General features: G+C 41.9%; 1 protein-coding gene across 1 annotated transcript in view; it reads left to right on the top strand.

The window, feature by feature from the left end:
- LOC144783879 (olfactory receptor 5F1-like) overlaps nt 1-3,416 on the top strand; it is a 103,147-nt gene extending 99,731 nt beyond the window's left edge. Inside the window, exon 3 of the mRNA XM_078662623.1 lies at nt 2,463-3,416. Coding sequence (XP_078518749.1) covers nt 2,463-3,416 — 954 coding nt within the window. The remainder of the gene's footprint in view (nt 1-2,462) is intronic.
- Nucleotides 3,417-12,765: the final 9,349 nt, after the last annotated feature.

Consider the following 12,765-nt stretch of genomic DNA (forward strand, 5'->3'; position numbering starts at 1 on the left):
GTATACTTATTTATATACAACAACTGACACATACACTGCCTTTTATTTTTCTAGTTTGTTGGACCTGTACCATTGAGAAATATATTTGCTCATCACCACACCCATAAAGATATTCACTCACCCAAACAACTGTTAGAACATGTAGTTTTAACTTCATATATCTACTGAATCAACTATTCACACATCTTTGGACAGTCACACACCCCCACCGAAACACACACACTTTCACACTCCCATACAAATACTCAGTTAACTAATCAATAACTAATATAGACTTTCACATAGCTAGTAACCAACTGTAGAATCAATTTACACAACAACTGACAAAGTGATACAGATATTCACACAGTTTAGTCACTATCCACTTTATTTAGTGAGACATTATAAATTGGTCAAGTAAACAGTCAATTACACTGCTACTAAATCCTCCATCCAAATATTTATTCATATATATCCACTTATTCTTCAATGCAAATTGCTATATATATAATGCATATTTAAATAACGAAGCAAACCACATTCACTGGATGATGTCATCAGTGATGTCATCAGTGATGTCATTTGAGATGTCATCAGTGATGTCACTGACCATGTCATGAATGATCTAATATGTGACATCATCAGCAGTGGATTGCGGGTGCGCGAAATATAGTTAGTACAACTAACTATATAGGAGCAATTTCAATGGTTTTGTATGAGTAAAATGTCCAGCTAACTATAACACCACTAAAACTAGTTTATTGAGTGAATTTCAAAGGTTTTTTAAAAGCTAATTCCTAACTATATAACTCCTGAAACCTATGGTTTTTTCAGTGAATATATATATATATATATATGTGTTTTAAAAAATAAAATTGGATGTTTTTTTTTATAGCTTCAATTAATTATTTAATATTGTGAAGCTTATTTAAGTATTTTTAAGTGTATTTTAGTTAATTATTTTTAATATTTCATTAATTTTTAATTTTAAGTCATTTAAAAAAAATTATATTTTGACTAACTATATTTTTTTAACGATATTTTTGATTCGATTTTTTTGTACTTACCTGTTTGTAGATTTCGATATTTTTGTATTCGATAATTTATTCTCGATATTTGTGTAATTCTATATTAGTGTAATCAATATTATGTCAGTGATCCAGTGTGCAGATGATCATGCCAGTCTAACCCCTATGCCAAAGGTGACAGATTTTAATAAAACGCGCCTGAAATAATCTTTATTTTCACCTCATCTCTCATTTCCTTTTCTCAAAATGTGTTGATGGGAGCTTGTAGATCAGCATTTTGTATGTGAGGTGCATTACCTTGAATATCCTATCCTCACAGGCATCTTGACTTTCATGAAGGAAAGAATACACCAAAATGGCACACACAAAATGTTGAAAGTGGGGAGAATGTGAAATTAAAGGTTTAGTCAAAGTCCTAATTTTCATAGAAAATCACAATCAACTTCTTGTAGAACTTTGCGACCTTTGTGTATTTTTCATAGCTAATGTGAGACAGAGAAGATGGACATGATAAAAAACACTGTGTGCAGCCCTAAACAAGGGCTCTAGGACTGAGAAGATTCAAGTGTTGATTCAGGTTGCCGCATTTTTAGGGGATCAGGGATCAGGAGCCGGTTTTACATTGAGTGCAGGGAACTCACAAAAGGCAGTAGCTGTGTATTTTGCTGCAACCATATTTTAGAATCTTTTACAAGATTAATATCTGTATGAGGTAGTGGACCACAAACCTATGATGAGAGGATGGTCCAAGGTGGTAAAAGCCTATGAATTATTCAAATTGGCCAAAACCACCACTGCAACTGCAGCAAACTCTCTGCTGCAGAGTGGAGCAAGCTGGAATGCTTGTGCTCAACAAAACAAAATAACTAAGTCTTGCTGGTCCTCAACAAAACAAATAATAAATAATATAATTATTTAGATAACTCTGCTCTGTTATGCAAAGGTGCTAATAAACACGACATATGTTGCACAATTTTTTATTTTTATGATTTTTATGTGTGTGGATATGTTTCCACTCCTTGAAAAGTGATCAACAATCTAATTGTACTTTTAAACATTGCAAAACTGTACTGTCTGGAATTGTGATGACGAATGAAGACCTGTGGCGACACCATGGGGCCGATTCACAGAACTAACTTAAGACAAAATCCTAAATTTACTCCTTTTGGTATTCACAGAAGTTAGGATTTTGTCTTACGTTTGTCTTAAGACAAACTTAAGACAGACTTTAGACGGACTTAAGACAAAATCCTAACTTAAGTCTGTCTTAAGTTTGTCTTAAGTCTGTCTTAAGACAAACTTAAGACAAAATCCTAACTTCTGTGAATACCAAAAGGAGTAAATTTAGGATTTTTTCTTAAGTTGGTTCTGTGAATCGGGCTCTCAATCTCTAGATAGGTTTCTAAAAAGTAAACTATAACTGTATACTTATAATCATATTTCTACTTCTTTCAGATCCACCACATTTATTGGATGGCAAATAACCATACAGTTGAATTCACACTTCTGGGATTCTCTGAGTTTCAAAAGGATTCAGTTAGTCTCTTTGTTTTCTTCTTCACAATATACACCCTGTCCTTGATGGCAAACATTTTCATAATTATTGTAATTCAACGAGACTCCAGGCTATCCTCACCCATGTACTATTTCCTTGCCAACCTGTCTTTTATAGACATTTGTTTCTCAACAGTCACAGTGCCACGGATGCTGTCAGATCTTCTGACCCAGAAAAGGGTCATCTCCTCTCCGGCCTGTTTTTGCCAGATGTACTTCTCTGTGGCCATTGGCATTACTGAGATTTTCATCATCACAGTCATGGCTTACGATCGTCAGGTGGCCATCTGCAACCCACTGAGATATCATCAGGTGATGAACCGCAGCGTCCGCATTGGATTGATGGCTGGATCCTGGGTCATTGCCTGGTGCCATTCGCTGTTGCACACCATCCCCATTGCCAGGATGCCTTACTGTGGGAACAATCGCATCCATCATTTTTTCTGTGACATAGCGGCCATACTAAAGATTGCTTGTGGAGACAAATCTGCAGAAGAGCTGGTAATCTTCACTGAAGGGACAATGGTAATCGTGGTCCCCAGCTTGTTTGTCGTAGTCTCTTACATTCGTATCATCTCATCTAAAATTCAACTGCGCTCTACAGAAGGTCGGCGCCGGGCTTTCTCGACTTGCAGTTCTCATCTGACCGTAGTCTTTTTATTCTTTGGGACTGTCATTTTTATCTACTTCCGACCTACCTCCAGCTATGCACTGAATTATGACAGGATCTTGAGTGTCATATACACAGTGATTACTCCTTTACTGAACCCAATCATCTACTGCCTTCAGAACAAGGAGGTCAAAGCAGCAATAGGAGCACTTCTCCAGAGAAAAAGATTTTCCAAAAAACATTGATAACTAACATATACCTTACAGAATTGGTGGCTGTCAATTATTTGCAATTCAATTCACATACTCTATTCAAAGCACTCACAATTATATTTCCTGACTTTTTCAGGTTTTCAATAACACATAATCAGTGAAGCTAACGGAGATGGGCCAGTTTATGTATCTTCCAGAGATTTAATCACTTGTACTTTAGATGTTCATACACATGACTACACAGTTTCTCCTTCACCTAAAGAAGTCACAAGCTTTCATTATGTCACTTAGATTAGGCCAGGTAGAGACATATACTAAATTCATCTTGTTTTTTATATACATCTGCTGAAATGCTTGACATCAATTTTTATAGATTGCTGGAAAAAATATCATCATATAAGGATAACTGTTAAATAACTGTCTATGGGCCCGATGTAGGTAATCTCGATTTACCTACTCTTAAATACCGAATCATACCGATTCGGTATTTAAGTGTAGGTAAATTGGAAGTAGGCAGATGTAGGTAATTTTTCTTTTTCAATTACTGAATCTGTAAGATTCGGTATTTACCGATTCGGTAAATACCGAATCAGTATTTGCCATTGATTCCTATGGGCCTTGAAGCCCATAGGAATCAATGGCAAATACCGATTCGGTAATTACCGAATCGGTAAATACCAAATCCTGCCAGGGGGAAAGGGGTGTCACTTTGACACCCTGTAGCACCCCAATGTCAGGCTTGTGTGCCATGTGGCACATATACATGCCCTAAGGGCATGTCTGTGTGTCACATGGCACAGGTGTACATGCACAGATGTGCATGTACACCTGAATTCGTTATTTACCATGTAATAGTATTACATGGTAAATAACGAATTCTTAGGGGCTGTTTAAAGCGCCACCTACATCTGCATTTACAGATTCGGTATTTTTACTGAGTCTGTATTTACCAATTCTGTAATTTTACCGATTCGGTAAATACAGATTCGCTAAAAATACAGAATCTGTAAATACATGCCCCCTACATTGGAAAAGGCATTTACCGGTCGGTAACGGCCGAATTCGACCGTTACCGACCGGTAAATGCCTACCTACATCGGGCCCTATGTCCATACAGAATATCTATGCATTTAAAAAGGCTTTCCAGTATCCATAGAACAAATCATTGTATCTGTGTTTGTCTTACAGCTTTCTTAGATGAAATGTCCTGCTCTTTCACATTTTTCATTCATATACATTTTCTCTTCAATTTGCAATATACATTTGATGTCTCTATGTTTGTCCTTTCTACTAATTCTTCAGTCACTTTCATTCCACTGTGTCTCCATGTACACTCTCTCTTCCATTTCTCCATTTAATCTGTTAATCATCTGACCAAGTTCTAGCTCTGAGAGATTTCATACATGGGGGCATGGATTGGAGTTAAGGACAAGGGGGACAGGGTGGAGGGGCAGATACCACCCTCTTTAACCTGGGAGATTGTGGAGCGCAAAGGACAGCATGACACCACTATGTCTGGGCGAAATTTAAATTATGCTGGTGTCATTTTCAAACATTTGGGATTTTCTCATTAAATCATTATGCCACTTTTCCAAATTACGCACCATTCCTGGTAGAAGTTTTCCATGAAATGTACTATTCATGGCTGCTGTTTCCAGTGTTTTTGTTAAATATGTGAAATGAAGGATATGCATGTCGCGTACTATTTATGTGCAATTTTGAAAAATGTTGTCAAATTATGTGAAACAAAATTATGTACATTTTGCACACCTCTAGTTGCCACCTTATGCACTGCCATATTGCTGTCGCATTGCCTTATGCCATGCACATCCTACTTCTTGCAATTTAATTCCCTCTGTAACCAAGCCCAGCATTAGGGTGGTGCGACTGGTGCAACTGCACCTGGCGCTGAGTCTGTGCTTAGATATAACTTATGAGTTGAAAAGCACCTGCTGCAGAGTTCCATGCATGTCCAGCAGTTTTCAGGAAACAATAAAATAGCAAGATAAAATAATGCAAGTGATTTATGTTCCTACTGGGGTGTTGTCTAGTAACAGTTTTCACACATTATAAAGGAGTGCATAGGGTTATTATGCCTGCTTCAAAGAAGATCACAGCACTGTATTTCATGTGGATAGCTTAAGTAGGTTGCTACTTTTGTCACAGAGATCCTTTTGTTACTTACAGTTCATAATTTATAATAGTAATACAGCACAGTGACATATAAACTGTCATCAAACAGCTGCATGCAAACTGCATGATATTGGTTAGAACGTTATGTTTTTTACCCTATCTTTCATTATCTTAATGTGGCTAAAAATGGCTTGATTGGGTAGAAATACATTCTCATTAGTAAAGACATCCCCAATCACTGTGGTGTTTTAAATCCTAAATTTGGGCTTCTCCAGACCAAACACTCTAAGATATATACTGCTTACTAGTATGGATGACATGTGGTTCCTTCACCTTGTAAGCCTCATTGTTTATGTAACATTTCCAATAGACTGATTAACATATGCATTGTCTCTGTATAACGTGTGTGTGATGTAAAGTGCTCTCACACTCCACACTCGTTTGAGTAGTGCTATAAAAAAATTAAATGTATGGGAGAGAGGGTCTATGGAGGGATTCTGTTGAGAAGGAAGTCATGGGGGGCTACAAAAAAGATTGTCCCACCTGGCCCCACCAGTGTTGAAGCTTGCCCTGTCTGTAACATCAAGCACAGCTCCATCCCTGGTGCATATGTGGGAACTTTTTGAAAGCTTGATAGATGGGGGACATATCTTGTATGTTGTTACTTGAAGCAAGCAAAGAGAGAGAGAACGGAGTAGTCGGAGAGGGAGCAAGGAAGGTGTTTGGGTCACAAATGGAGGAGAAAGTCAGTTTTAAATTGGGAAGAATAGGAGAAGTCCTAGTTCTACATGGGCAGGCTGAATTGGGAAGTGGTGAAGATTAAAAGAAATAGAAATGAAAATCAGTAAGAATAAGAAACAGATATTAAGAACTTTAGTAATTTGAAGTGTAGGCCCCGCTCACAACCAGGCTCAGCCCTGCGGCCTGTCGCCTTTGCCTGGTTTCCAGCTGCTCCCCGTTGCTATGGCAACCGTCAGGTAGGGGAAAGGGAGCAGCGTTCAAAGGAGCTCCACCAAGTGTTTTTCCCTCCACTACGGAGGAAAGTGACGTGGCGCTCTTCCAGCACTTTTTATGCGGGTGCTCACAGCACTGGGCCACCTCTGCAAAGCCCCCTGCTGTATCTTAATCAGTACATGCCGCACATTGCTGGGCAGGCCAACAGCACTGCCACTCCTTCAAGATAACAACAGCGCTCTCCACCCAAGCTGGTCAGAGAGCAGAGCCAAAAGTGCTCCTCCCAGATTTCTGTAGTGAAAAGCTCACCATGCGTTTGGTGTACTAAGTTCTCCTACCCGCAGGGCAAGCCACCAAGCCTTTAAGAGATCACTGGGGGCAGAGAACCGGTGCACAGGCAGGCCAGCACACCGGGTCCCTTAGCAGAGTGGCTGTCCTTTCAGCTGTCCAGCAGGTTCAGTCCCACAAGTAGGTAGTCCAGGTGGTAGTTTCTCCTGGCACACAGCAGTCCTCTGGTCCCATACAGTGTCTTCTCTCCAAGTTCACTCAGTTCCTGAAGTTCAAGCCAAACATGGGGTCACAGCCCCAGTACTTATAGTCCATATGTGTTTGTTCTTCTCTGGCACAGGGCTCTGAGCCCCGTCCAAACCAGTTCTGGGGGCACTCTCAAAATGTCTTTACAGGTGCACAACAGCCTCCAATGTTAGTGAAAGCCTTGGTCCCAGACACACCACAGGGGGGCTGAGCCATCATTGTGAAAGGCAGGCACAGACCTATTCAGGTGCAGGTGCTACTCTTCCCACCACTCCAAATGCAGACCGGGCCTATTCAGCCTAACGATGAGTCACCCAGGCAGGGCATGGCAGGACAGGACAGGACAGGACAGGACAGCACAGGACACACCTCAACACCTCCCAGTGACTGGCTGGAGTAAATGCACATCCCCTCTCTCCTGTCAGTCAGAACCGGACCGTCAATGCACATCAGGCAGGCACAAAGATGCATAGCACACAGAAATGCCCACTTATAAAAGTGGCATTGCTAAAATAGTAATAATAAATCTGCTTCCACCAATAAGCAGGTTTTATCACTACTATTCCAATCATACCAAGCATAGTCACACTACCCCTCTCATGTCAGGGATTACCACAGAAGCACATATCAGGGAATCCCCAATGCAAACTTATGAGCAGGCAGCCTCACAGCAGTGAGAAACCAAATATGCTGTTTGTCACTGCCAGGAGATAGCACACAGTTAAGGCAAATGTCCTACCTTCTACCTACACTGCACCCTGCCCATAGGGCTAGCTGGGGCCTACCTTAGGGGTGACTCATATGTAGTAAAAGGGGAGTCGCAGACGTGGCAACAAGGTTATGTGCCGCGTCACAGTGGCAGTAAACTATGCTTGCAGGCCCTGCAATGGCAGAGGCCTGAGACAGGTTTGAAAGGCTACTTTGGTGTGTGGTGCAAGCAGCGCTGCAAGCCCACCAGTAGCATTTAATTTACTGGCATAGACCAATTTTGCCAAGTTTTCCATAGAGAGCACATACACTTTAGCACTGATCAGCAGTGATAAAGTGCCCAGAGTCATAAAGCCACCAACAATACGTCAGAAAATTACAGGAGGAAGGCAAAAAGTTCTGGGGTGATCCTGCAAAAAGGGCCAAGTCCAACAAGTACTAAGCACAAAAATGGGGATGATCAGGGCAAAAGGGTGACTTTCTTACATTTCACATTTAGGAAGACAAAAGCAGTAACTGAAATTTGCTCTCCACATCAAGCCACAATCCATATATATATATACAGCCAATCCCAGAGGGTTGCACACAGTGATCTGCTTAATAGTTATTCATTAGGCAGATCATTTTGTAACCCTCTTCAAATGGGAATTTTGTGACTTAAGCTATGTGTACATCGGTCACATTGCAAGCTGGGATGCATTTTGCACTCTCAATTTGTGCCCTACCCGTATGCATATCAGGACTATAGTTCTTGCAGGTGGCATCCCTATGTTTGAGTCATAAAGGGCTTTTGTTAGGAAGAAGATTATCTCATGGATCTGTTCACGGTTGAAAGCTTGAAGCCTGCTAAAGAAATATCTATATCTGTAAATAGCTATTAACATATCCAAATTCATTGTTATGATAGTGACCAACACATTAGAACATCATTTGCATGAAAGTCCATGTTCACATGAAATAATCGGCTTCTTCATTCATTATCCAGAAGATATGGATGTAGCATTTAAGGCACACACCCACCAACAGGAGGAAGATCCTTCTCTGTTCAGCCACTAAGACCCACTGGTGTATCTTCTTGATCCACACTAGCAGTATCAGTGCTTAATTTCAGCTGGTGGAAGCTGCTTAGGCCCACTGGCACTGATATTTGGGTCCGGTGGGGCCCAACAACGCTTATTTTTCCTTATCAGACATTTCCCGGGAACAAGAGAGGTAATAACACACAAATGGGAAAGAAGAAGGAAGAGAAGACAGAAACACCATCAACAAGGGAGAAAGTAGGAGCCTTTAGGAGTGAGGTAAAGGGCGGGAAGTGTCTGGCAGTGGATTAAAGAGGCATGAGGTGGATTCAGGACTACGTAGCCTTAGTCTTCGGTGAAGGGGCATTTACTTGCACCAGACGCTGTCTCTTGAGCAGTTATTTGGGCACCGGCGCTAATTTTGTTACAAATGAAGCACTGATTCTAGCTGTAACATCAATCTTGATGAGAAAAAGAAGAAATGTTCCGGAATAGCCTGAGGCTTGATGTCAGTTTCTAGAATCAGATTACTAGGAGCATCACCTATCAAAAACCAGAGTATTGAGGCAAAGGATATATGGCCACGATAATAGAAAGTATAGTCTCTTTCATTTACCTGCTGAGTCCTTCATGTATCTTCCAGATTATTCTAAATTTGCTACCTCGTCTATGAAAAAGGGTTGGGTCCTGAGATAAAATGTACTATTTACTGATCGGTCCAATTTTGGGCTTAATTGCATTAAAATCTCCACCCCACAGACAATTTTGGTATCAACTGTAAAACTATAAAACCTTTCCCTGCCTTAATTCAGAAACAAATACCACAAATAAGGTAACTCCCCAGGTTTTCCTCTAATTCCCGCTGTTCTCCTCTCCAGATCATGCTTGTTTTTTAAGGTCAAAAGAAGTGCCTCTGTCATATTGAGCGAATTGGAATGGAACAGTTTTGTCTCCCAGTATGATCCAAAGCGTACAACATCTTATCTTTCCTTTGAGGTGGGTTTCCTAGATCAATGTGTTGCTTTCCTTTTTTACAGGGGATTTGAGGCCCTGTGTATTTAAGGCGATTAATGTAAGATGAGTCATTCATCAGATGGTTTACATGCTATATGCTTATCTTAGTATCACCCCCACCACCACCACCACCACTACCACCACCATGCCTCCAGAGGGGTGATACAGATTATTAGCTTTCCCTAGAAGCTTCATGTTAGGTGTACCAGACCCACTAGTTATGCAATGTACCGTATTTATTTTTTAAAACCTTGGTCTCCATGCTTTTGTATTATATTAGTAGAATTAAAAACATCACACCAATTGGAAACCATGTTAAATATAAAATATAACTTTAGAAAATATAGGACCTGAAATAAAGCTCCCGTCACAGGTATGTGGGGCAGATACTAGAAACCTGTCTGGCTCGTCTATCATTCTTTAGAGCACCTGGTGTGGTAAACAAAAGGATACTCCAAATCTCTGCTTGTGAGAAATTATGGTGTTGGTTGACTGGATTGTGAGCCCTAGTCAAGCAACAGCTACAATCCCTTGCACGGTGAGCCACCAAACGTTAGTAAATGAACCTGTGCTGAACCCTGTGTAGATTGGCACAAAAAGTAGTCAGGCTTAACTTATATTCAAGTAAAAAAATGTATGCAGCACATAATGCATAATAACATGAAAACACAACAGAAGAACAATCCCACATCAATTTAGAAATACATAAGTACATTTTGATAAATTATTTGAAAACAAAATGACAAAAATCCAATCAATAGAACCGGAGTTATGAATTGTGACAGTTCTTGGTAACCACTTGCTCCTAAAAGATCTAAGTGCCAACAATGGACATCTAGTCGCATGAGACTGGTTCAAAGTCGTAAAATTTGGACGACCATAATGGAGCGTGGCCAGATAAAAAAAGTGGATTGGCCCCGTCAGCGCTTACCTTTGAGAAAAATATTGTGAGAAGGTAAGGTTCCGCAGGGCAAGGCTGCAGGGGGTGTCCGAGGAAACATCATTATCGGAGACCACAGACCGAAACCACAGTAAATATTTCTACATTCAGACTATGGGGTCCATTAGGATGTCGGGCGGATTGCCCCTGCCAAGCTGGCGGTAGCCAGCGCCAGCCTGGCGGGGGAAATCCGCCCGACATCCTTCCCTGAATTCCCCCCGCCATATTAGTATGGCGGGGGGGACCACGGCGGAAGAAAACACCGCTCGCCACTTTTCCGCCCCGGTCGCCTTGCGGCCAGGGCGGAAAATGTTGAATATGGTGGCGGTGTTTATGAGACACCGCCAGCCATATTTACACGGAAAGGCATGCGGTGTTCACTCTGGGGGGCCCCTGTGGGCCCCCAGAGTGACGGCCAAAGGGGGGTGGCACACGGGGCATTTGCATAATCGCAGCGGCAGGCACCGCGCGGTGCCTGCCACTTCGATTATGCAAATGCGTGCATTTGTTTTTAACATTGTGGCGGGCGGTGCAGTGAGCACCGCCCGCCACAATGTTGAATTGAGGAATGCGCCCGCCACTGTGGCGGGCGCATCCTAATGCCAATGTCGGGACCCCCGCCCTTTAGGCGGGCGGTCCCGATCTCCGTTAGGGTGGCGGGCGGACAAAGTCCGCCCGTCATCCTAATGGACCCCTTAGACTCTTTTTTTGGAACTTGAAAATCTCCAGCTGGATGAAACAGAAGACAGTTCCAGGGGTTAAAATACCTCTTTGGCGAAGGACCACTGAACAGAGTCTGCTGTTGTCAGAAAAGAACGTAGCGGCAGAAGCTGCAAAGTCAATCCAACTGGCAATTTACCTCAGGCAGATTGGCGAGCAGGTTGGTCCGGGTCTCATCCTGGTTCTCAGAGCAGTTTTGGGCCCAAAGGTTTCTAAGTCTTCAGTTTTGGGTTATGGACATCTGGGCACCTTTAGCACTACACCCAAGGGTCCGGAACTGGTGGAACACCACCTGGAGGTTCAGGACTCACTCAGGCTGGGTCCAGTTTCAAGCTTCATTATGGTGGGAGCCTTTTCTGTCTCTGTGGCTTCGAACAGGAGGCCAACAAACTAGCCCTTGGAGTCACTTTGGTAGTCCTAGGTTCAGGTGAATATGCAGGGATCAACAGCAGAGCAGACCTCTGAGGGATCCAAGCAGATTCCAGGCAACAGAGCAATTCTTCCAGGCGCAGCAGTCTTGTTGAGTGCAGAGCTGGTCACAACAGCAGACAGTCCTCTGAGGGTTCTTCTGCAGGTCCAGAAGTGAACTGAAGAGTGAGTCTGAAGGTTCTACTTTTATACCTTGGTACCCTTCCACTGGAAGGTTGGAGAAGCATCTAGAAAGGTTCTTAGAAGTGAATGACATTTTTAGACTCCCCTATCCTGGCTCCAAGCTGGCTACAGTGACAATGTAGAGGTGATACGTCTGTTGTGTGTAGACAGGGACCAGCCTATTCAGTTGCAAGCTGGGCTGTGCGTAGCTCTGCCCCTTTCCAGCCTCCCAGCAGATTACCCATTCAGGCACACCTAATCCTTCTAATGTGTGACTCTCTGAGAGGAATTCACAAAGTCTAATTGTTTGATATACCAAGTCATGTGATCCAAGATAGGCTGCAGACACAAAAAGGTTAAGGGCAGGAAAATGCCTACTTTCTAAAAGTGGCATTTTCAAAATTGTAATGTAAAATGTGACTTTCCTATTAAAGAGGATTTTTTATTACAATTTCATAGATACCAAACATGAACTGCTTATCTGGTCCCAATCAAATGTTAGCACTTATTAAATGTAATAATACAACCCAATGCTATCCCATGGGACAGATAGACTTCACAGTACTAAAAAAAAATGTAGGACTTTTGTTTACAAAGAGGACATGTAAAAGTTAAACGTATCAATCAATCAATCAATCAATCAATCAAGGCATTTATATAGCGCACTACTCACCCAGGGGGTCTCAAGGCGCTAGGGGAGGGGGGTCTGCTACTGCTCGAACAGCCAGGTCTTGAGTTGTTTCCTGAAGGCGAGGTGGTCCTGGGTCTG

This window comes from Lissotriton helveticus, chromosome 10, assembly GCF_964261635.1.
Source record: "Lissotriton helveticus chromosome 10, aLisHel1.1, whole genome shotgun sequence".
NCBI classification, from domain to species: domain Eukaryota; kingdom Metazoa; phylum Chordata; class Amphibia; order Caudata; family Salamandridae; genus Lissotriton; species Lissotriton helveticus.